Raw genomic sequence first — 25,595 nt, forward strand, 5'->3', positions numbered from 1 at the left:
AAGTGACAGTATTTATATTGTATATAATAATAGTACAAGGTACATAAAGAGAAAAATATAGAACCAACTCTGAATGAAACAAGTTTTGACATCAGGACCACTCATGAGGTCCCATTTTACTCTAAGGCAACTTTGACTGTTGTGTATTTCATATCAAATACCACCGTATTTCTTCAGCGCATGTGGCTACAGATATTTTTTTTCTTTGCACATTGCTGCAGATTTTAGGGTTTTTTTTAAATCCTTTTGCAGTGAACACCCCTGGACACATGACAAGAAAAAAGGCTAGCAAAATGCAAAATCTTTAGCTCCTAGTTAGCTGACCAAAATTCAGAGAACCGGAAAATCCTAAGCCTTTTTTAAAGCAAGACTATTTTACATATACATGAAACACTAACCCTAATTAAAGAATGGCTAAGCACCTTAGCCACAAGATATAGTCTAGGCTTATATAGTTTCAATCTACACTGATGTGCATTAAAAAAAATCCAAAACTGAAAGGAGAGCCTTTCAGTTTTGGCTTCCCCTCCAGTAGTTTCAGAGAAGAGGATATTCCCTGCTATTCCGGGTATTGCTGTTTGTTTATAGCCAACATAGGAAACAACACTGACTGCCTATTTTTAAGTATACCGTAACTTAGATCTGCAATATTAATTAAATTTCCCTCCCCACTACACAGTATCAGCCCCTCTACAAAATTGTTTATTACATATGAACACCGTACTATTTAAAACATGTGAATTCAACTGAATTCTTTATTGAAGGAGACTACAAAATAAAGAAAGGAAAATAAAGTCAGAAACTGCTGGCAAAACTTCACAGATCAAGAAATTACTTTAACACTTTCCAATACAAACAGGCAGACTCACCATCTAGGTAAGCATCTGGAATTTTGTTTAAGCACTTGGCCTTTAAGATGTGTTTTGGCAATTAATTTCATGGACTAATTCTCATTTTGAATTAAGGACCACAAGTGAACACATTCTGCAGTCCTGGAAAGTTATTACAGCAATCTGAAGAAGATAAAGCAATTGTCTCTAAAGTTTACTTTAATTTCGCTTTCCACAGTTTGCCAGAAGTGCTACAGGGTGGAAAGAAAATCAGCTAAATATCTATTTGATACTTTGCCAAAAATTTCCTTACACAGTCTCCCTCCATCCTCTTCCAAAAAATTCCATGTACATTAGATACCATACAGCTGAACTACAAATGCTGTTCTGTCTTCTCCAAGTCTGTATTTGAAGTGCCACAGTGTAATCTAACCCGCTCTTGCCTTTCTTCTACTAATATCTGAGGAACATTCAAGCCAGACTGGAAACAGAGCTAACGGGGCACTGAAAACAAGGGTCAGGCAGCTGAGCTTTAAGGATGAACCCAAATTAGTGTATTTTCTCTGCCTAAGCTTCAAACTCTTTACAAATAGAAGAAAAAACAATCACCATCTAAGTAGATGTTTATCATTATATAATTAAAATTATAAGAATGAATGCTCATGATGTTTATCCAAATGTTTTTCCATAAAAATTTCACTATACTAAATCTGTCACAAGCGTGTCTGTCAATAGATACATCATATGTGACACATCCGAGAGCTGAACACTGCTTAAAACTTAAGTATTTTAAAAACTTTTATTATTTCTTATTCCTATATTTTTACTGAGTTGAAGAATTTTTCTGGAATTGCTTTTGCAGCATGCTCCTAAAGCCACAACAGTACTGTAAGAATAGTTTGCTATTTGAACTATAGTAATATATTTACTGGCAGGAATGATGAATTCTCCATGCAACTCGTATGTCATCAGTGGCTCTGGAAGGCTTCTGTAAAACAAGGATGATATGATAAATTTATCTATATTCTTCTCTATCTGTATTTACTCTAAGCAGGAAACCTTTTTGACATTCAATAGTATAATCGTCGTGCTGGAGGGAGCCATTGTTACAGTAGCCCTCCAATTCAGTGATTTCCAGTGCAAATGGAAAACTTGGTGTCATCACGAAAATATGACTAAATACACCTAGTCACCTTCCATGAACTGAAGTGATGACTCCAATCTATCATAAGGTAACTTTCCAAATTACAGCACCAAGACTGCTTCTCAGATGAAGATGTACACATATACCGCATAATTCATTCTTCATTAGGCTTTTTTGAGTATGAAGAAACAACTCAGTGCCTTACTGGAAAGGAATAAGGGCCTCAAACCAGTTAGGTTTGCTGGACAGCAGCCATGCACAAATCAATCTAAAACATTCCAAATGTGAAAATGGAAATTGAAAATCTTAGTCACCAATGCAAAATACACTGAATAATGGAAATCAGTTAAAACCTTCATTTATTAAGTTGAGTTTACTGATGCTTATGAAATATTGGAGTAAACACTAGGGAAATAATGTAGGTGGGAAGTACTTCATCATGTGCAGTTTTTTTTTTTCTTTACTATTTTTTTATTCTTTCCTACACTCCTTAAAAGAGACTTTTGTCTTGATAATTGTTCTACAACATTCTTCGATAGTGGTTTCAGTAATACTTTATTCAATAAAAACAGCAGCCTCAGAATACTGTATTTGTGCTACACTATGAGAGATGCATAAAAGTTTCATGTTCTTAGACAATTTAGTACAATATCTTGATTTGGAATCTACCAAGTGATTTGAACAGAGAATCCATTAAAAATTCTTAATTTTAACACTCAAAATATTACTAGTACACTCAGAATATCAGACAAGGGTCAGCAGGAAAAGAGGAAAATATTAAAAAAATTCATAACCTTTTCCCTTTTCATTGTACCACATTAGAGCACCAAAAGGCAAAAAACTCTTAAGAATCCTAGCTGACTTTCAGTAACAAGTCTCAGCAAGTTCACTAACAGTTCAGGTTTCTGAACCATCAGTGAAATGCTTGAAATGCAGTGAAACACAACAATGTTTTGGGGTTTGTCTCATATGAACGTTAGTATTAGCGATGCTAGATTATTTTGCTTCCCCAAAGACAAATAACAAACACAGTATTTTCACAGAATGCAACTCTATTCCAAAACATATGAAAAGCAAGTAATGTAGCTTAGCACACTGCACAGAATTAGAATACAGACTTCATAGTCAAAAAAAACAAAAACAAATAAACAAAACACCAACCACACAACCAAAACTAAAAAGAGCGAGAGACAGGCTTACCGCAGATATTGCTTCATAGCACTAGTAATTGTCTTCACTTCCCAATCTGCAGAGTTTTCCAGGTCAACTTCATTGCATGTTTTTGCATCTAGCAAATAATCAGAAAGAGAAGAGGGACGTGAAAAAGGGGAATTCTAAATCAGTATGCCCTATATGAACAGCAACAGAATCAATTTGACCATTACGTATTTGCTCACATGAATGTAGAGTAATATGAGCTTCTTCCTATTAGTAGATGCTACCAGGACTACTTATCCAAACCTCTTATTAAATTCTATTTCCGTATTTTTTTAAAAAAAATTCACTGGTGATTTTTTTTTTCTTTAATCGATATTTTCACATTTAATGGATTAACTGAGGTTCTCAGGGACATGGGGTAGCACCAGCGTTGGGTTAACGGTTGGACTCTATGACCTTGAGGGTCTCTTCCAACCAAAATGATTCTGTGATATTTTTAACTAAAAAGAAATACGTATGCAAAACACACATGCAAAAAAAAGTTTAGAAGACTCACTAAACATAACTTTTCCTCATTTCTTTCATGACTTAAAATGTAAGTACACTAGGAAATCTTTTCAATCCTTTCCATAGTTTTGCTTGTAAATTGCTGATGAAAATAACCAAAGTGTAGCATGACCCTCATTACTGTGTGAAAATTTCTAAGAGGTGCATCAAAAGTAGAAAAAGGATTCTACCAGTAAGTTTCCCCTACAAGATGGCTCAAATATTTCCCTTATTTTATCAGTTTCAGCCAAAGAGAAAAAAATTCTTGCTTGCTTGACCATTTGTCAAGTAGAGTCTTACAAGAAGACACCTCAAATTGAACAGTTGTATGTCTGAATGACACATCAGGTGAAAGATTTATATTTTTTTTTACAGAATATAGAGAATAACACAGCACACTGGAATGTTTCGCAATCAAAAAAACTCCCTTTGGCCTCAAAATGAGAAGTAACAGCTATTTGACACAAGATCACATGAATGCGCCCGAACTAGCACGGTGTATTTGGTAACTTGAGTGCTTGAGCCTGTTTAATACTACATGTTTCCATCAGTCACTACAGTAAACTATGGCAGTAGCTCACACACATTACGTGTTGACCTGTTCATACAATTCAGAATTCATTTGTTACTTTGCTTGTCAGACAAACGACAGACACATTTAAAAAATCAAATTAGGAACTCTGATTAAAGGTGCAGTCCTTTTACTGGGACTAAATAATTCTGTTCTAAAGGCTGTGCCAAGCAATTATTTCTGTAACTGAATATTCTCCCTCATTATATCAATTATTTAAATCTCATTTTAAAATACAAGTCAGATAACATTTTCTGCAAAATTGTTACTAGTCAACCCCCAGCCAAACTTTCGGTTTGATAGTTGCCCTACAGAGCTCTGTGCCTCACCACCCTATATATATGTGCATGTTGTATGTGCATATATGTATATACACACACAACAACAATAGCTGTTTTGACTGGTTGTGCTTCATTTTTCTCCCTACACGAAACATCCCAGGCCATTACACGAACCAACACTTCAACTGGGACTTCAAAAATGACTCTACTAGTTTTCATGCTATTTGTTCACATAGCAGCCACTGTGCACTAAATGGCAACTTTACACATTTAAAAATAACCGTGCACATTTATGGAACAGCTTTTGACAGATCCGCTCCAAATTTTATGCAAATCTTTCTGACAATAAGGGAGCTAGATTTCATAGAAACGGTCCAGTTCACTAAACTAGGTTAGGAAAAGACTCTTTGCTTCCATATGCAATATGCCCACTGTAGAAGTGTATGCATACTGTCGTTTACTGTATATAAAATAAGGAATTCAGTGTAATTGTTTTGAAAGCTGCTGGTTCTGAAAAGGCAGAGGTATCTGAAAGTTTTCTTCTACAACATGTAATGTCTGGCATCTTTCACACCAGGCAGTATCAGAAATCAAAACTGAACTCATCAGTAGAAACTCCAAGCCCTTCACAGTCACTTCACGACAAGCGAGGGTCTGTATGGAAGCTGACCTGTGTAGGAGTTTGTATGAAACATTTGTAGGCAATTCGTATGAAATGAGCCAAGTATTATGGAGATCATAGAGGACAAGAATTGAGCCTCCCGACAGCTGCCACTCATTCTGCAGAAGACTAAGTTTCACTAGAATTTGACATTAAAGATTAAAAAATCTGTGGATTCATAGTATTAGAAAAGCATATATTGGGCTTCTCATACTCTCTTCACTCTCAATGTACTTTCACAAATTTTATAGAAAATAATCTGAAAAAGTGACAAAACTACGTGTCTCTGGTTACCATTTGGAACACTTTTTTTGCACTTTGGGCCTTTCAGACTCTGAACTTCACGGTCATTGACAGGTAGCTTAAAATGTTTTGAAATCTTATCAAACATTTTAAAATACGGAAAGTTAATATGAGGTTTTTATGAATCTGAAAAGATTTTTGATATAAAAGGGTATCTAAGAGTACACCCAGATACAAAGGATTAAAGATTAATCAGTCATTTTAAATTCTCTGTACCACTGCATATCAAAACGAAACCCTCTTTATTCTTCTCTGAGGACAGACAGATGAAGAACACAGATAGGATTCACTTTCAACAAATCATCAGAAAAAGAGCACCTGCTTGCATCCTAACTTTTTTCTGTTCACAATTTTGCCTTGTCTTGATACCACTGTATTCTACCTACTTCAAATAAATATATGAAACTTGGGAATGACAAAAAATGTTTCCAATTTTAAAAAATAACTAAAAGCAGATGCTGGAATCCCCAATAAACTTTTCCAGCTGCTACTGAACCACTGGCAACCTGAGTCTATTTAATTTGGATACCACTAATGGCAGAGGCGAAAATCTGCCTGCCAGACCTGCACGCCCAAGCTAAGCCAGTAAATACAAAACTGAAAAAACATTTTAGGATATCAAATACATTTAATGGAGATTCTCTGAGTGATAACATGGCATTCTTCCTATGGTCAATGGCTAAAAATGGCTATTTTTTCATTGAGGCTAATTCCAACACAGATAAACAACCATAAGAATCTGTTATAAATCAGTCATTTTTATTAATCCCAGTTTGTATTTCCAAAAAGTCTCTTTTACTGCAATACTTTCAAGATACAGTCAGGTTTATATGCACTAATGGAGAAATTCAGGGTGCTGTTAATATTGATTAAAGTAAAATATCATCAATTAATATTTAGCAAGGTCATTATGACAGATTAATATGGCATGCAGGTCCTCAAGCCTGATGTCTCATCATTTCTGAAGAGACAGCCTGTTTGAAAAAATAAAAGAAGGAAAAGAAAAAGTCTTACAGGTTGCACAGAACTGACAGCAGCATATAATATAAAAGCGCTTTGTCATTCACATAATGTCTGGGGTAATGAAATGAATTCACTTTCTTGCTTCCTCCAGTTTGCAGTGCCAAAGAACACTGTGTTATCAGCACAGATGGAGCATGCATGGTTCTGGAGAAGAGCCTGGTGCAAACTGCAAACAAGCTTCTTAGCATACCAATGAATCCCTGAGAATCAGACCTTTGCTGTCAAGTGACAGGTTTGGAAGCTCTATAAAAATGAACTAATCCCAGAGGTCTTGTCTGACTTCATGTACTGTCAATGCTCAGGACAAGAAATTGGGAAACACAGCACATCTTGCAGTCATGGCTACTACTTTGGTGAGAGATAGCAGGCAGACAAGGGATTTCATCCAGGTACCAGTACTTCTCTCTCTTTTTTTTTTGTTTTAACCCCCATAGGGACAGCAGAGTGGCAAGAGAACTACAGTCACTGTGATTAAAGATGTATCAACATTTCCAGACAGAAAAGGGGAAAAAAAAGTTTCTGAGACTAATTTTATGAATTAAACAAATGTTAAATGCTTCACACAGCTAACTAGGTATAAGAGAAGTTACTCACAAATAAGAGCTGTACTACTAACATTATAGAAACGAATCCTTTCTTCATGTCTCTCCCACCTTGGCACATAGTAATTATTAATACATATATCAGATTCCCCCTCTTAAACCAAAGAGCTCTTTGCCAACGGGCTTAAACTAAATGTCTTATTTTGCAGTGACCAACTAAATACAAAGATGAGTGTGTACACCTGGACATCTTAGACAAGGCAGGAGAAAGGTGGAAACTTCAAACAATGAAGCAATAAGCTTCAAACTGTCTTGAATTTGGTATTTCAAATTTTGTGATCAGACACTTCAACTTTGGCTGCTTTAATCCTATCAGCCTTGCACAAATCCCATTATTTGCTCCTACACATCCCATGGCAGTTCTCTTAGTTTATTTCTACAAATCAGTCTTGGTCTTGCTAAACCAGGGGAACCTACAGCGTAACAAGTATTATTTGCATGGACTAAAGCATACTAGATTTGGACCATATAAAGAACAATTACAGACAGGTGCTTTCAAGACCTAAATATTGACAGTAAAATAACAGGAAATAAAATATTGAAAAATTGTAAAATAGAGGCATACCCATCAACAAACTCAGAAGTCTCTGGACCTTTGAACTCACCCCCACAACTCTGTACAATCCTTGGTCATTTATACCTGTTACGCAAAAGGAGAGGGGGGAAAAAAAAAAATCAATCACAGTCAAAGTTAGCATTAAAACTTTTTCCCAGGCAACAACTTCTCCTCAAAGACAGGCTACACATTATTAACACAGCTGTGAGAACTACATTATAAATAAAATATTGTAAGAATCCTTTTGTCCATCTGTGGTTTTATGTTAAGTTCATGTCATGTTTTGATAAAGCTTTCATGTACTTTAATTCCACTTCAGAAACTGGGAGTAGAAGCAAACAGGGACAAACCTTTGCTTGAAATGAAAAAAAAAGAATCACTGTCTTCAGATTTTTTAAATGACATTCTGGATACCTCGGCATCCACATTCTAATAATGAAGAACTGAACCAAGAAATGCTAAATTCAGATTTCTTTAATAAATTTTGCTTTTCCCCCAAATATGTGGCTGGCAAAACAAGTTTAGATAAAATAAAGAAAAACTTGATCCTATTCCCAGTCCTCCAAACCAATGCTTTTTCAAGTTTCTAAATGCTTTTCATTTAAGATACAATGCCTCATTCCAACCCACTGTGGTCCACATAATAGTTGAGTCCAGAGGCATCGCCACAGGTTACTGAGATTGGTCCTTCTGGGATGAATAGGGCAGCCATAACCAGCATCATATTTTCAATCCCCTACTCTCATTTCACCCGGACACTGGACCACTTTCCTGCCATTCCTCCATGCCCTTCTGTTCTCTCACACACATTCACTGCTCTACCCCTTTTCTTCCCTGCTCTTGCCTTCCTTCCCCATATCCATGGAAGATAAACTATGAATATAAATTGAAGGAAAATGGGAGGGAGAGAAGGGGCAGATAAAGAAAATGCCAGAATAAAGTATGTCTTTGTTTTTCATAAAATCAGAGAATCGTTTAGGTTGGAAAATACCTTTAAGATCATGGAGTCCAACCATTAACCTAGAACTGCCAAGTCCACTGCTAAACCATGTCCCTAAGCACCACATTTACATGCCTTTTAAACACCTCCAGGAATGGTGATTCAACCACTTCCCTGGGCAGCCTGTTCCAATGCAGCTTTGCTGCATCGTTTCAGAACCCATATGGTGGTAGGAAAAATATTACAGTCATGAAGCTGACACAGATGTTTGAGAGGCCACATAATAAGCAGCCATCTACAAAAAACACCATATTCTACCTCTACATTCACATTGGCCTGGAAGAGTAGAAAGGCCACAAAATACCTGTGTTTCTACTCCAAGGAAATCTTTTCAAATAACAGATTATGTGGTATTCTTATTCAAAATATCTTTCAACAAAGGAAGACTTGTGGAGAATTCCCAGTTTCAATACCAAACTGTTCCAACTCAGAGAAGGAAAATTAAAACCAGTCATATGAGAAAAAGTTTCTTCCCAAATAAATATTAAATGAAGTATGTAAAAATCATTAGCCTTTTAATGAATTACTGTCAGAAGCAGCCATAATACACAGCAATAATTCTCAATATGGTAGAGAGAACTTAACATTTTCTACCTCCTCCTCCTGCTTAGTCTTGCTGCATCTTCCCCTGCTTCTCACCCTCTCCTCTTCTTCACACAGTCTGCAGCTTCCTCAGCCATGTCAGATCTTTGAGAGCCCACTGACCTCCACTGTGTTTGCACCGCTCCATCCTCTGTCCCAGTGAGGACCTGTCCGGCTCTGGCAGCAGCCACTACTTCTCTCAGTTGCTCTACTGGGGCAAAATGGGCCCTTTTCCTTCTCCAGTATGCAGGGACCACTGTAATGATGCTGAGTCTTAAGCTAGATGTCATCTTCAGAGCTGGCTCAAATTAACACAATAAGCCAGATCTCCAGTATTTCATCTGTCACCAAAAACCACAACTCTAGATTACACTCACAGTTTAGCTGCACGCAAAAGAAAGAACCACAAAAAACAGCTATGTGGCCACAATAATGTTCTTCTCAAAATATGAAGCTATCAACCCAACCACCTAAGTTTTCCAATGATCCCCAGAACAGGGTGACAGTATGCTACACACCATTTACAGACTGCCAGCACAAAAAAAGCCAACCAAGCATAGGCCTAGATTCACTCCAAACAAGGACGCACTAGGAATCTGTCTTGAGAGCAGCAATTATTTTTTACTTGAAATTTCTCAGATGTGTCCAGGAAAATTCTGGTGAAAAAGTAACACCAAGCTTTTTAATGTTCTGCCAAAATGCATCACACTTATTTTTTTTTTCACACAATGCCCGCCACTACTTTTAGGACCACAGAACAAGTCTTCTGCATTCTATACAAGAAGCTAAAAAGCTGAAGAAATACTGTCACAGTCAAATACAGTTCAGCTTTTGCTTATCTCAGAAGTTGTTTTGTGACTTCCCGTGCTTCTAACATTATAACTAGAGGGAACCAAACTGTTCTGACCTCAAACATACATTTACAGGATCAAAAATAATTAAGGTTAAACCACAGAAACTACCACTCAATATTAAAACAGACATGATATGCAAAAAGTCTCTGAAATTATGGCAGTATTGAAACTAAGACAATCTTCCAGCAACAATCATGAGTCTGTGATAGTAATTACCAGATAATTGATCAGTTTCAAATTCATCAACATGAAAAAAGCACAGCTAATTGCAAGCAGACATCAAGAAGTGCAAAGAAGAATTAGTATTTCAACATCATTTTAAATGATCCCTTTAAATATACCTTTAAATGATGTTTTATTTAAAATACACAAACCTAGTTTGAAACAGTACTATTTCTGAGTTAATCTGCACATTTCAGACCTTCAGCACATCCAAGACTGATAATGCTTGGCATTTAGAGAACACAATTGACAGGATGACTCATTGCAAGGAATAGCTTACCACCGACTAAAATGTTGCAGGGTTCAGACGCTGTGCCTGCTGGCTCAACCAGTCACTATTGGCAACTTTGAGCGGTAAAGCCCTGCAGCATCATTTTCTTCATATTTACATTATCTCAAGATGTTTGGCTGTCTGATACTGGAATTTGGCTCAGGTACACAGTTTGGGAAACATGCTTAGAAAAATAAGGTAGTGTTAGTAAAATAGTAAGTTATACTATTGTAAGCACGGTATGCAGATAAGTTTACTGTGTGACTGCCACTGTACTTGTGCTGACACAGGCTAGTAATATAGTATCAAATACAACCTTTTATATCAAACCCCATAGTCCAGACACAGTCATATAAGTGACACTCTAAATTCAAGGTAATGACAGATTTTTTTTTTTTTTTTTTTTTTTAGTTAGGTGAAAAGATTTTCTACTTCCTTCTCACCATCAGCAGGCAGACTGAACAGACAGCTCAATGCTGCCATCTCTCTCTGCAGCTCAGATTAGCAGCTCCAGGAGTTCTAAAATCAAGACAGATGCTGCCCTGGCAAACACCTACCACATCCTCACAGAAGGTACAACCAACTACTTGTACACAAATACTCACACAGTCCTTACTACGGAAGCAAACAGCTCTTTGATGTTTCTATAAACTTTTACCCCATTGTATTATTCTCAGTAGAGAATCATAAATACAATTAAATACTCCAAACGGAATCTCAAAATGTTCTCTCAGAGACAAACCAGCATCATGCTTAGTATGTGAGAGACAGGCTGCATATCTCGATGCCTCAGCATCTCCTGCCAGGTGAAGCACAGCCAATGTCTCACAAGGCAATGCAAAAGTGCACTGAATCAGAAGCTTACATGCATTTTAAGCAAGACACTGCGTTTGATTTTTCTGCTCATTCAGAGAAAATAATTTCCTTCCTGGCTTTATAAAATGTAACTGAGAAAAAATTATCCAGCCATTGACAACTTTATGTTCAGTATCTCTGTTATGCTCTTCTCTCTCTGAATACCAGACTTCTTCTGCTATGACATGACAAGACTATTCTCAGTTTCCACCCACACTAGACTGTCCTCTCTTTCCACCCACGTCAACCTCACACCCATTATGATTAAAAGGGATAAAAACATGGCACACAAGCACAGTCTCTGAAGAGGCATCTGTCCTGTTTTCTTCCGCCGAACATAACTTGTTTTTAATGTGTTCTCATTAAAGTGAAATAATCAAGTAAAAATTTATTTAAGAAGAAGTATAGGTATAAAATATGCAGCCTGAGAGATGGATTTTCTTCACTGTAAAACTATTTGGCCAAACCCTTCTGAGGCAAACAACTGAATGTTCTCGTGGCCCTACGTTTGTATAGCTCAGCAGACGTCAGCAGAAGGTCCTGCAGGTTTTGAAGAAAACAGAACCTGATCCTTTAGGAATGCCTCGGTTAGTCTCACGCATAAAGTCAGGATTTTGTTTGTTAGGGTTTTTTGGTTTTTTTTAAATGCAGTTGATGTTAAGTTTAGAATTGGTAAACAGAAAATCATCAACAACTGCTTGAAATGCAATGGATGAATCAAGTTGATTGAAACAGAGCCAGGTGGATAGCTGGATTCCTAAATCCATTCTTGGAACCCTAGGTAAAGAAAAATTGATTGAATGTTGTTGGTTTTTCTTTTTCTTAAGTACTCGCCAAAACAAATTAAAGGATAAAAGTCACTTCCATTGCTAGTAATTACCACAAAGCACTCTATTGACTGCAGTCTTACAGCAGATAGTGAGGCTGCAAGGTCTCCAAAGACAAGACAGTGCAGCTGGCCTTGGTAACTTTAATTCTCGTCCAAGTATGTTTCAGGGCAGATCCCCCTATGGAACAATCCCCCTGCGTGCAATCCATGCAAGCTTATAATCTGCCTTGGACAACAATATTTGGTGGATTTTCATATACATTTGGACCTCATTCCATGCCCCTAAGGCATAAATTGCAAATCAAATAACAAACCAAAATACAGCGTAATCCACACTGCTTACAGTAAGCATGATTCGTAAGGTATTGTGACGCAACCAGTCACTGTGCACTAGACCAAAATCAGCCTTTCATTACATGATCACACACTACCCTTTTCATAAAATCTGCCTCATCCAGTGCAAAGAGAAGATCCATGCCACACTGAAGTAGGGTTTTGTAGTGAAGGTAACTTATCTGTAGGATGCCAGCTCTACCTGCAGTGTTTCGCAGCTGAAATATTCAGATTGTAAATGCTAGTAACTGAAATTTTAGCACTGATGAGCTAGGGAAACCTCATTTGAAAAAAATATTCAGAAGAACAGAATGAACATAGAGAACACCAGACAGAATATGATCTAAGCTGGAATAACATCTTTAAAGCATCAGACAAGACTGATACAGAAAAGTCTAAGAGAAAAAGTATTTCAGATACTTCTTGCTGTTTAAATGCTAAATTCGCACCACCACAAAGGCTCTTCGGTCTTATTAATAATAGTGTGTAGTAAGTGCACACATGGAAGACACTGCTGTTAAATAAGACTCTGCACTGACAGGAAGTGTGACCAACCCATTCTTCTGTTTAGCTTGACTGTGACACAAAGAAAGATATAAATATTCTTCCTGGTGCAATGCTAAATCTCTAGGAAAAAAAGAGACAATTCCTGAAAAATCATAAATCTCTGCTTTGGGAGGAGAAAAAAAAATATTCACAGATAAATTTCAACATCTTTTTAAACAAACTAAGAAATACACCATAACCAATTACCTATTTTCATCTCTCTAAAAAAGAAAACAAAAAAAAACACAAAGAAGCAGTTTCTCCATACAATATCGTACACAATGCAGTGAGCCTCGGAGTGGCTGGTCACCTCACATTTCAGCAGGTCCATACAAGGATTGAGGTCTCCTCACACAGCAGCTATTTGAAAAGCTTCTTTTATCCAGTGCCCAAGTTACACAGGGTCTGTGACACAGAGTCGCCCCACAATCATAATCCCAGCTACCTCTTAAATACTGTCTGCATACTGACCTTTCTCTTCCATCTCCAGTTTTGGAACACACACAATAGTAAGCCTGACAGCTTCCTTCCCTCTGGCGTGAGATTCACTCCACCAAAAGTACCTCAATACTTTGTGTGATTCACTTGCCTGGTCAACTCCTGTTCTTCTGTCTCTTGTGACTAAACAGAAAACCTCCATTCAAAGCCCACAAACAGAATACTCAAATACTGTTCCAACAGCAAAGCAAAGGTGCAGGCATAGCCTACAAGACACAGATTTTTTTTTTTTTTCAGCTGTTTTGCACAAACATTGGCTTCCTTTGCCAAGAGAAGTGCTATTACCTGCTTCTGAGCACTTCTTGAAGACACACTTCTTGAGGGAAAGCCATACATTAATGGCTGGGACTAGACAGACAAAGCTCTCACCCTGGCCAGTGTAATCACTGCAATATCCACCACGTTAAGTCTTTCCCAGAGACCTACAGGAGACTAGATCATACAGGCCTCCTTCTAAGAGCAGATCAGCTGTGTCACCCCCTCCGCAAACGGGTTGGTTGGATCATTACCTCGTGTTTCGACAGCACTGATGCACTTTTTGATGACAGTGAACCCTATCTTATCCAATTGTGCACCTACAAGGGGAAGAAAAATTGTAAGGTTTTAAAACATCACTACAATTACATCTTTTACTGAAAAATAAGGCTGGACTTAACCACACAGCTAGTACTTCCCAGGCAAAACTAAAAATATTCTTGAATTGGAATACTTAAACACTTTTTTCTAGAAAAGTTCCCCCTTTCTCCTTCACAACCATGCCCAGCCCAAGTAAAGGTTCACTCCAGTGGTATTGGCTTCGCTAAATCTGTTCACAGCAGCAGCCTTTGAAGAATGGGATCTCCGATTAGGTACATATGTTGGCAGACGCAAAATGGAGTTCAACAACGTTTACTGCAACATCGACAACATCTGAGAGAGTTATCCAAATGGGACAAGGAAGCACTTAGGATAAAAAACCTTAACCATCAACAGCAGGGCTTTTACTGAGTCCTACCCTAAGCCAAAGAAATTCCCACAGTAAAGACACAGAACACATCTATATTATTTCACAGCAGTTAATGATCTGACTGCATAAAAGCAGATGCATTAACAGGACAACAGCTGAGATCCAGCATTCCTTTGTTGTTCTTTTACTTCACATCAGAACTTCGTTTAAAAGCTTATACTGCAAAACTGCCCTTCCCCCAAACATCTGGCCTTTTTGCTCCTGGGGACCTGGTCTTACACCATGAAAACAAAAATCTGTGACAAAACTAATATTAATAACAGCAGGATCCAGCTTTACTCAACAACTAAATTGCCTGATAATGCAAGAAGGATGTTTTTCACTCACACACTTTAGAAACAGAAGAAAGTTAACATCATTTAAAGAAAACCATCTCTTCTACTTTCATATTATGGTTTACATTTTAAATATATGCATTCAGTTTTTTTGCTGACCTTTCTGTCCAGCTGTGATTGCTTTTAAAAACAGACATACATTCTAACAGATGTGTACACACAATGTGGATTAAAAAACTGTGCTGCATTTACATACAAATTAAACCTTTTATGAGTCAATTTCAAGCATGAAGCAAACTGGCAAAAACCATCAGACTGTTTCTCTAGCTTACGTCCAGACCTGTAACTCTTATGTACATACTAACACTGTGTTACTGTGAAAAATCATTAATTACAAAATCCACAAAAGTATATCCACAACTGGAGATCACAAATGAAATATTAATTACATTGGATCCACAGGAAAAAAAATACCTTTGCCTTTCTCAATTGTAAAATGTTAATAAAAGTCTGTTATAATAGTAATTCAAATACTTACTTCCCTCTCGTTTTGCATTCGCTCTATCCGAATTGATGAACAGCTAATGCAAAAAGAGTAAAAAGACGAGATTTTAAAGAATTTTATGAAACCAGAAACAAGACATGCCCAGTCTTAGTGTCCAGTAAGCACAAATACAGCTGTTCACAGCCAAAACATATCATTTCTAACTACAGCAGCTCTAACAGTACAACCAGAGCTCCATGTCCCCTTAGTATGTAGATAATTGCACTTTTTAAGGCATTATTTTTTTTAAAAAATTCTCAACAAATACAGTTCCCTGGGGAGCTGAACGATGTTAGCTACAGTCACTAAAATTAACTGTGATTTAAGTGCTCCACGTTCCTGCGTTTTTCAGCAGGTTAATGTCCCACAGTTCAAGTTCACTCAGATCCTTGTGAACTGCTTTGATGAATACTGGGATTTATGGCCCAGCTCAGCACTCCCAGAAGTTGGGAGCTTACTGAGGAGTCCAGCTCAGACACGTGACAGTAATAAACACCTCTACAGATCAAACAAGATTTTTTTTATGACAATGATGTCAATAAAACCAACTACTAAAATTCCCAGTAGTCAACTACTGGGGACAAACACGTGATTGTGTCATTGACTAGAAAACCCCATTATTTTTGGACACAAGACCAATATATGACTGGAAGAATAATTTGAAGTGTGTTTCAGTTCTGCAGTTCAGACCCATTTCCTGATGTGAACCGGAAATTAAGCAAACTCAAGCACAACCTCATTCCCACCAAGACGGATTTTTTTAATCTAGCTAAAAAAAATAATACCACCACCATGTAACCAACTCATGCCATTCTTGCCAATGGAATGCATAAGACTAAGTGTACATGCTTATACTAAACATTTTCTAGAATACCAATATCATCATTTTGATAGGAAACCATTTATAAAAATTGATGCTGTCGTTACACTGAAAAATACCTCCCATCAACATACACTGAGCTTTACCCAGTTACTCGTCTCTCAAGTTTTATTTCACTTTTATTCTTTCTTCACTAAATCTATCATTTTGCAAACTAAATAGCCCCAGTTTAAAGTATAAATGGGATCAAGAAGCAAGGGGTGGGAGAATTTCTCCACTAGGCTATAAATTAACATTAAAAAAATATTGCTTACGGCTTCTTTTCCATCCAAGGCTTCCATCCACAGCTTCCTGTCCTCCTCAGAGAATGCCTGCATGGTAACAGGAACCCCAGGCCTGCCAAAGTATCAACAACACAGATTTACTGTAGTCACCAGCAACTAAAACACTGTTTGTCAAATTCTACTGTCAACTATGGGCAAAAGTCCATTGTTCTAAAGTCAGGGGTTTTTTTTCACTGAATGCTGCTCATCTTTAAAATAAAAGGTATAGAACTGGTATACACGGTAGGAAATAGGGAGGATAGGGAGGAAAAAGGGAAGTGTATGAAATCTGCAAACTATTTATTTGAAGTAGTTCATTGTTGTTAGCTTGTTGATTCTAACACTTGCTGGGAGTTACTGAGTTTTGTGAATTCTAAATAAACTTGCTTTTGCATTGCTGTGCTATTAGACAAAAATGGCTTTTGTCAACTAACTCAATGTGTAGTCTCCAGCTTTAGAGACAATAATTATAGTTTTCCAGTTAATATCTGATAAAAAATAATCAAGCCTTAATGCAGTATTTCATTACAAAGCTCCACTATTATAACTTCCCTAAAAAGCAAGGATGGAAAACTGTGGGACACAGGGATTAGTGAACAGAGATTAACATAAATCTACTTTAGTGTTTATATAACAGGAAACTGAAAAGAGTAATTGTATGGTTCAGCATAGCATACAAAGCAAGGAGAGTTAAAAGCAGAACAGGTTACATGGGTAATTATTTTTCTGCCGACTAAGAAAATAATTATCTTCAGCCTGCTCATACTTTTAAAAAATTGGTAAATCTCATTATATAGAGATGGATAGAAATAAAGAATTAATACATAACATTCTCTCAGTTTCTTTCTCTTATGTATTAAGTCTATCTTCAAGTAGCAAAATAGCTACAGGGGAAAATGCTATCTAAAAACAACAGAAGAGAGAAAACTAGCACAAATCCCACTTAAAACTGTAACAGTCTACACACCATGTTCATATTTTTACAACCAGAGACATTTCTAGTTCATTTTCACCTTGTCATAAATTTCATCAAACCACACAATTTAATTGAAGCATAAGACTCTATAGGTACTAATCCCCCCTGCTCAAAATCTCTTTTCAGACAGTCTGTGAGGACAAGGTACGCACATAACCTCTGGCAATCTGAGCTAAACTCGGGAGACCCTACCCTAATTTGGAAAGCAGCAATTGAGCAAGTCATTCTCTCTTGCTTAGCTAAAGCAAGGAAACTATTTCAGCCATAAAAATTGAATCTATTGCTATTCTCAGTGACAGACTTTGAGCCCTTACAGTGGGGGACAGAAGCCTTGCCTTAATTTCTGTAACTAATAACCTTTATGACTAAAATCAGCTAATATTGGTATTATTAATAACAGCAAGCCAAGTAGCTTCTCAAGCCATACCAGCTTTTTTTCAATGCCAACTGGTCTGCTAATAGCACAGAGCTGCAAACATCATAAACATGCAAACTTCATCACTCAGTAGAAAAAATACCTTCAGTAATTTGCTAAATGAACAAAAAAAAAAATCCACATGCTGATTTGTGTTTTCATTGTCTACTTTCTTTTACTAGTCGAAACTAAACCCAAACTAGTTACTTTTATGCAGGGCAAACTGTCATTCTTTTCACTAAAACTATAATTGTCATTTTCTCCAAAAGTATCACCTAGAGGCAATAAGTCAAACTCGAAATACACTCCATAAAATGCTACTTATTTGTCATCAAATTGAAGTCAAAAGAGACAAAGCCTTCCCTCCTCTTTGTCCTGTATTGCTAAAATTAAAATTTAAGCAGTACTGCAGAAAGATAATGTTCTTTATCAACAGTTAGTCTTTTTCCAACCCCAAAAAACCTCTGTAGTCTCTAAGGTTTAAATTTCTCTACATTTACTACTAGTCACCTCCAACTAAACATGACAAGAGTACTGGAAACAGAAAAATCATCACTTTCCAGAAATTTAGCCAGGGTCCTAATATCTCCAGAGCTTATAGTTAGAAGCACCAGAATTTAAAGAAAAAAGAATCATCTCTGCTTTCTTTTTAAAAGAAAAATCCATAAATATTCAGCTAGCAGATCTGAACTATGCTCAAGCCATGCACAAGGCTGAACATTCGCTACTGAAAAGTCCTTCCTAAAATTTTACAATCTTGCCTCCTTCCATAGCACAGGAACAAAGAAAACCCGATAGACAGCTGTCAATCTGTATGTTATTTTTTAACTCGGACAAGCTGAGGGATAAGTGTGCTCTGAACTGATACCAAGGAAACAAGCTAATGGCCTGCAGAACAGAACTAATCTCCATGGGAACATCTCAGTACTACACACATATATTATTAAAAGAAAAATGTCTGATATCAAGGTCACAGTGGACCAGTTGTGTCTATTATATGCGGACAGAAAGATGGATTAGATCTTTCCCTCTTTTGCCAGGGAAGAGAATGAAAAATTGTTTTGTGGGATCAAGGAAACACTGCTCTCCATTCATCTCTGTTTAACTCCAGACACCCTATTGAGCAGAGGTGACACACAAAGGGGGGTACACTAATATTTCTCACAGCACTTTTTTAGAAACTTTATCAGACTCTGTTTGAAACCTGTTATACATACTGGCCAAGACACTGACACAAGAGGAGCTGATGTCAAGAACTTAAATTTTTACTCCCTTTCCTACTGTTTGGACACAGCACTAGAACAGTTAAGCCCCATCTTCCTCAAATCAAAAATGCAAGTTCAAACCATGCTGTACACTTGTAACAAATGTCACCTGTGCTGTACATGGGTATCTTGTCATCTGCCATGTGAGCTGAAAGTTTTCACATGCAGTAAATAGTCTTGCATTCCGTTACCCATTGCTTGTTACAGAAGTGAGTGTGCCTCGGGCAGGCCAGTGTGCCTGACCATGCAGGCGAGGCGCAGCCTCCCACCTAAGACTGTGCACGTACCTATGATCCTTATCACTGATATATTTTTCCAGCCACAGGACAGAGAGGCCTGGCTGCATTGACCACAGGGTATTGAAAGTGAAAGGCACTACGAATGTGACTGGGAAAAAAAAAAAAACACCACTATAAAAAAAGACCTACTACATGATAAATTACAATGTAATTTATTGGAATAAGTAAGAAACAAATATATTGGTTAAAAAGAAGTCAGAAGGGGTGGATGCAGAAACTCAGCAACAGTGCACCTATTTCTATCTAGCATTTAAGGCTACATATGATCCTGTTCTGCAGAGATACAATCTGCACCAAAAGAACACAGCCTTACCACAGCTGTATTTAGTTGCAGTGCTCTATTAAGTTGGCTTCTCTCATCTTCATAAATTAAGGACGACTACAATGCTGAGGAGAAGCAATATTTAAGATCCTTTTTCTGTTCAATTTAAATCAATTTTAAGATCCTTTTTCTGTTCAATTTAAATCAATTTTAAGATCATTTTAGCAAAATCAATAAGAAGCTCTTCTATTTTGAAATAAAACAACAAAATGGTAGTGTTTCAAAAAGGCAGCAGCAACAATTTTTTCAAGATGCACTGGAAGATTACCCCAGACACAAAAAGCCTCAAAATCCCAATGATCTTATTTTCAAATCTGAGAATCCAGCATAAACCCTCAGCAACCTGTCATTTTGGAAAGCAGGCTTGTGATTACAATATGGTCACAACTGTATGAATTATTACTGTGGTCATGGTCTTTCACTACAGCTATATGTACTTTAATCTAAACCACGTTTCTTCACTACGATACCAGCAATTCATCATAGTTTCTCTAACTTTTTCTATGCTTTGCATTTATGTGAGTTCAGACAATGTCTACATTTCATTGGAGATCCTCACTGCTTCGGGCAAGACACAACTGAGGCAAAATCCAGAGAGGCACGACAGCGCTAGCGTGCTCCTCCAGTGACTATTTCCCACTGGCAGTCTGAATGAGCATTGAAAAAAAAGGAAGAAAATACAACAGTAGTATTACAGTTACATTAATTGCTACTTAGAAAGAGTCCTTTTTAGTGTGTTTCACAAACTTACCTGTCTGAAGCTTCTAAGTCAAAACAGAATCGCCTGTCTATAGTGTCTGTATTTCTTTTGGTACAATACATAAGGACAAAGAGCTCTTCATCACCCTGTGAAAAGAAAGTTTTTATACATTCGACCAAGTAATTGAAAGCTTCAGTAAGCCAGCTACACAAACCAAGTATGGCAAATTTACATTAAAATAATGGCAAAAGCTATACTGAAAACTGACAATTGGAAAAGAATTCACTCGTGGTTGCCGTCCAGGTCTCTGCACAATAGCACATAAATCCCATGATCATTTACAGGACATAACTGAAAAAAAAATTCTGAATCCATTTTAGCTGGTACTTCACAATATGACACTATCACAGAAATTTAAACTAACAAATATTTTGCTGTAAAGATTTTGCACGTTACAATATAAGCACACAATGTAAGAGACTTGCCCCATTTTATGTCAGACATAGTGATGTCTATAGTAAAGGCTATTTATACAGTAACTAGAACAAAGTAAGCATTTTTTATTGCCTGTACTCTGTTTTACAGAACCAGTTCTTTCTTCAAGACTAGCCAACACTAGGATCATGCTTTACCCTTAAGAATTGAGAAATCAAATAAACAAATTCATCTGTGAATGCTGCATGAGTTATACCAGATATAATCAGGATTAACTGTACATTTTAATTATTTCTTGTCTTATTCAACATCTCCAGACACAGGAAGCTTTCACTGAAGTAGTAATTGCATTGTGGGTTTCAAAATGTGATGTCTTTTAATACAGCAAAAATGGCTTCATAAGTGTTTTAGAATGCTGAATGCTTACACACATAATATTTTAACTAAAATGGCTTATTTCAATTAGAGCAAATCAGGATAAAAGATTCATATAAGTATTGAAATGATTAAGGAAGCCAAATGCTACTAATTTTCAGTGTGGCAGGTTTGTCAGAGCTTTTGAAAGCTTCTCCCAAATTAAACATATTTGTAAATATATCATACATAGCCCTCAAAATTATGAAAGCCATCTCCCCTCTGCTCACACTAACGAGATATAATACCCTGATAAAATTCCAACATTGTGATTTTCTAACCAAATTTGAAGATAAGGCAAGGTGCTGCATTTACAAGAACACTGATTCAAGCATTATTTTCCAGCTGCAGACATCCTTTTACCTTGCAACAAAATGCATTTCATCTACATTTATACATTCATTTAATGCGTCATCTGTGAAGGTGCTGAGTGGCCTCAATTCCCAACTATTTCAATAGGAATTAAAGCCATTTAAAGATCAACAGAGTCTTGGGTCTTAAATATTTCAGATACTATCAAAGATAGCTGAAATTACACTCAGTTGTCAGTACAAATTATATTCGTATTAAAAGTAATCTCTTCTAGTCCTTCTTATATTACTTACATCTCTGAAAGAAAAATCTGGCTGGAGCATGTAAGAAAGAAAATATAATAGACTTAGAAATTTCTTTAACAAGTTCTCCTCATGGAGAAACCAGATTCTAATGGTGAAATAGTGCATGTTAACTGGATCACATTCCTTGGTCTTCTAAAAGGAAGCAGCTGAAAAGCCAGCCTAATTTTTCTCTATTAATCCATTCATTACTTTACATTAATGTCCTTAAATGGCAGTCTGAATTGCATGGAAGAAAGAAGAAAAAAAATGGGCAAGGAGGTAGAGATAGAACATACTTGACACATCTTATCTGACACATCCTCTGATCTTGATAGAGGGCAACTATAAGTGCAGAATATAAAAATATACTTACAACTTTCCCTCCTGATCTGTGTTCAAATGGGATCATGGTGAACTTCTTTGTCTCTTTCCTATACGTGCAATAGTGCTTCACCCAACTGGAACCAAAGGGAGCAGGCCCTATAGAAAACAGAAGCATTAAGAAGTATGTACTTTTACCAGTTTGTGTGTTTTCTTCTCCTGCTTTCCAAAATGATATTTACGAGTCCTACTTAATTCCTATTATAATAATGCAGTATTCAAGACAAAGGCTTGAATTAAAGACATTACACAAAGTAATACAAAGAGCTCTGTATGCTATTTGGGTTTTTCATTAGAGTGAGAAAGAATTACAAATATTCAAAGTATTGACAGGATGTGATTTGTGTGACATGCACCTTCACAGAAAGATTTTCAACACTAGCTACCCAGCATATAGCCTGCTTTATTAGAGCATACGGTCGCAAAAAGATAATGAAAGCATATCACTGAACCAAGGACATGACAGTCTATTTCATCATCATAAACCAGCCCAATTTTCAGAGGCTAATTCAACAATTCATGTTGCTGTCCGACAACAAATGTTTGACAACTCTAGAGGAAGTCATTAGTAGATGATTAAAAATTGCATCAAATACATCCTTCCATCAAATAAAACCTCCCCTGAATCCAGTCACCCTTGCCAAGAACTATCACACTTTCAGCACTGTGATCTTCTTCTGAGCCACAGTAACATTGCCATCAGAGATTTCAAACATTCATTCATGACTCTGTTTAATAAACTGTAAATTTTCTGCATCTTCATGTTATTTATAGAAATAAGATTTGCCTGTACGCACAATATGGGCTCTATAGGAATACAAAAAATACATCTTACTTTTTTCCTGTACATAAAGATAGCCTTCCATCGTTAAGTGATTTGCTCTTTTGTGTTCCTGAGGATTTCTTCTGATCTTGTTCATGAGCTCCTCTACCTCTGACCTTGTTCCTTCAAAACGATTCCGTGTCTGGAAGGAAGGAAGCACCCAAAAATTTTAAAATAAAGAGAAAAATATGAGAAAAACAGTTTATTATTATTCCTGAATGTCACTCATTTCAAAGTTTGCAAGCAGCTGCAAGAGAAATATTTATTAGAATACTAGCAAAAACAATCAGAAAGTAACCACACCATCCCTAAATTAGACAACGGGACTAGACAAAATAACAGAGCAGCTCACAATTGACACGAGAAATTTTTCAGTTTGGTCTGAAAAACACTGATAACTGGGGAATAAGCAAATAACAAAAGTAGTTTCCTCCACATACACCCTTGCTCAAATTGCACAAATTGAAAATATGCATTGAAAGTGTGTGAAAATTGCTGGTAGTTTCCCCAGTTGTCACATGTGTTTTGAGGAAAGTACATACTTCCAGACGCATGCTTATGTGTTTCGATGCTTTTTGAGAGCACCATTATTTTTCTGAAAACAGATACAGTTCCAAAGATTTTGCCTCGCCTATTTTTTTTTTTTTTCACCCAAGACAAGCATACAGTTGCATACACTGACAAACATATCATGAATATAAGCAAGTATCTATTCTTGGGCACAGACAGTTAACAGTACACTCCTGACTGGCCATCGGTACATACTTGGAAGGAACTTATTCATGGGCACAAACATGGCCCATGCAAGCTGGTCAGAGCAGCCACCCATAGCAACAAGTTTCATACAGGAAAACTGAGGATATTCCTTAGGTGATAACTAAGAACAACTGCCTTATTACCTCTAGGCAAAACAATGGCTCTGAACCCTCCCCATATCCATCATCTCAATTTCGGGTCACATCTGCTTGCAAATTTTGGAGTTAGACCTGCACATAAAGTCATTTCCAAGGCTCCAAACAATTTTCTGAACTTCTTTATAAAATTTCCTAGAAAAGCTACCTTAAAAATATATATATTCTGTACTCAGGGCAAATGCAAAAAAAAACGACAGCGACGGAGAGCTCATACCTAAACCTTCCTGTCTGAGCACTGTTCACTCCTAGGTTTAATGCTTTAAATGATCCTGTGGCCAGTATTTTAGTCTTATCTGTGCAGTGGTCACAAATCTGGGTGTGTGAAACACAACCTGGGAATGGTGCGATGAAGCACCACAGGCTCCAGAGACCTCAAGAAAATTCCTGTCTCCCTTTGTGCTGTGACAAAGCTGAGCTTAACCAGAGGACCACCACAGCCACTACCCCAGCTACGCCTCCTCCTCCCAGGGAAGGCCAAGTTTGCCTGCAGGGCAGGAGAGTGTGGCTAAGGCTGCAAGGATCCTTGTGTGGGGCTGGGCACAGAACTGACATAACAACAGAGAAGTCCTGGGAGCACAAGGGAATCTAGTTGGAGATACAGGATTTTTACAAGAGAATAAGACTGTTTGTTGGAAGAATCAGCTTACCAGAGCTAGGGCTACAAAGCTAGGTTGTTTTATTTTTTCTTTCTTTCATTTTTTGGGGGAAGTGAGAGGAAGGCAGGGTCTGAGGCAAGGCATGGAAAAGAAACCCACAGCATAATTCTTGAAGTAAAGACAACCTGAATGAAAAGGAGGCCAATTACTACAGCTATGCTGGCAACTCTCAAATCACTCTCCATATCCAACTAGGCTCTCTATACTGAATCGTGTACCCTTCCATTTCTAACATGGTAATCTAGTGTTCTGCCAGCAGTTCAGTCGTACCACAGCCAAGCCCTAGTTCATTTTTGCTTTGGGATGTTTTGTTCATCTTAAACACATTGCAGAATGTCTCATGTCCTGTCATGATCTTTTCAGATGCTTCCTTATATTATTTTCTTACCTCAGAAAGTTGTTAAGTTTTGCCTCCTTTCTCTCTACAGTGTTTTGAAATCCAGGTTATTAATTCTATCTATTCATAAAACTTCAATCAATCAAAAAAGGCAGCTGAGATTAGCTTGCTTTCTTATTGCTCAACAGTTCTTCAGACCACTTCACTGGCTTTTTTCCATCTATAATCTCAAATCCAGCTCTTCAAAACTGTATCACAGATTCCCTCTCATGTTTCATTTCTTGCTTGTCTTGCATCAGCTCCCCCCTGAGGTTCTGTGCAGCTCCTCATTCTGTTAAGCTAAGCACACAAAAGAAGCAAGTCTGACCTGAAACTTCTTCCAGAAGCACTAACTTCTGCCATGAAGTCTGCTTTTGAAGTTACCACTAT

General features: G+C 37.1%; 1 protein-coding gene across 2 annotated transcripts in view; it reads right to left on the reverse strand.

The window, feature by feature from the left end:
- ARHGAP10 (Rho GTPase activating protein 10) overlaps positions 1 to 25,595 on the reverse strand; it is a 149,056-nt gene that overhangs the window by 56,120 nt on the left and 67,341 nt on the right. For both annotated transcript variants that reach the window (XM_071808001.1, XM_065837626.2), the window contains exons 8-16: positions 23,272 to 23,401; positions 22,429 to 22,535; positions 20,662 to 20,756; positions 16,625 to 16,706; positions 15,485 to 15,527; positions 14,175 to 14,240; positions 7,685 to 7,759; positions 3,175 to 3,262; positions 1,760 to 1,818 (exon numbers count right to left, since the gene is read on the reverse strand). In XM_071808001.1, coding sequence (XP_071664102.1) covers positions 1,760 to 1,818; positions 3,175 to 3,262; positions 7,685 to 7,759; positions 14,175 to 14,240; positions 15,485 to 15,527; positions 16,625 to 16,706; positions 20,662 to 20,756; positions 22,429 to 22,535; positions 23,272 to 23,401 — 745 coding nt within the window. The remainder of the gene's footprint in view (positions 1 to 1,759; positions 1,819 to 3,174; positions 3,263 to 7,684; positions 7,760 to 14,174; positions 14,241 to 15,484; positions 15,528 to 16,624; positions 16,707 to 20,661; positions 20,757 to 22,428; positions 22,536 to 23,271; positions 23,402 to 25,595) is intronic.

Source organism: Patagioenas fasciata, chromosome 4 (genome assembly GCF_037038585.1).
Source record: "Patagioenas fasciata isolate bPatFas1 chromosome 4, bPatFas1.hap1, whole genome shotgun sequence".
Lineage (NCBI taxonomy): Eukaryota > Metazoa > Chordata > Aves > Columbiformes > Columbidae > Patagioenas > Patagioenas fasciata.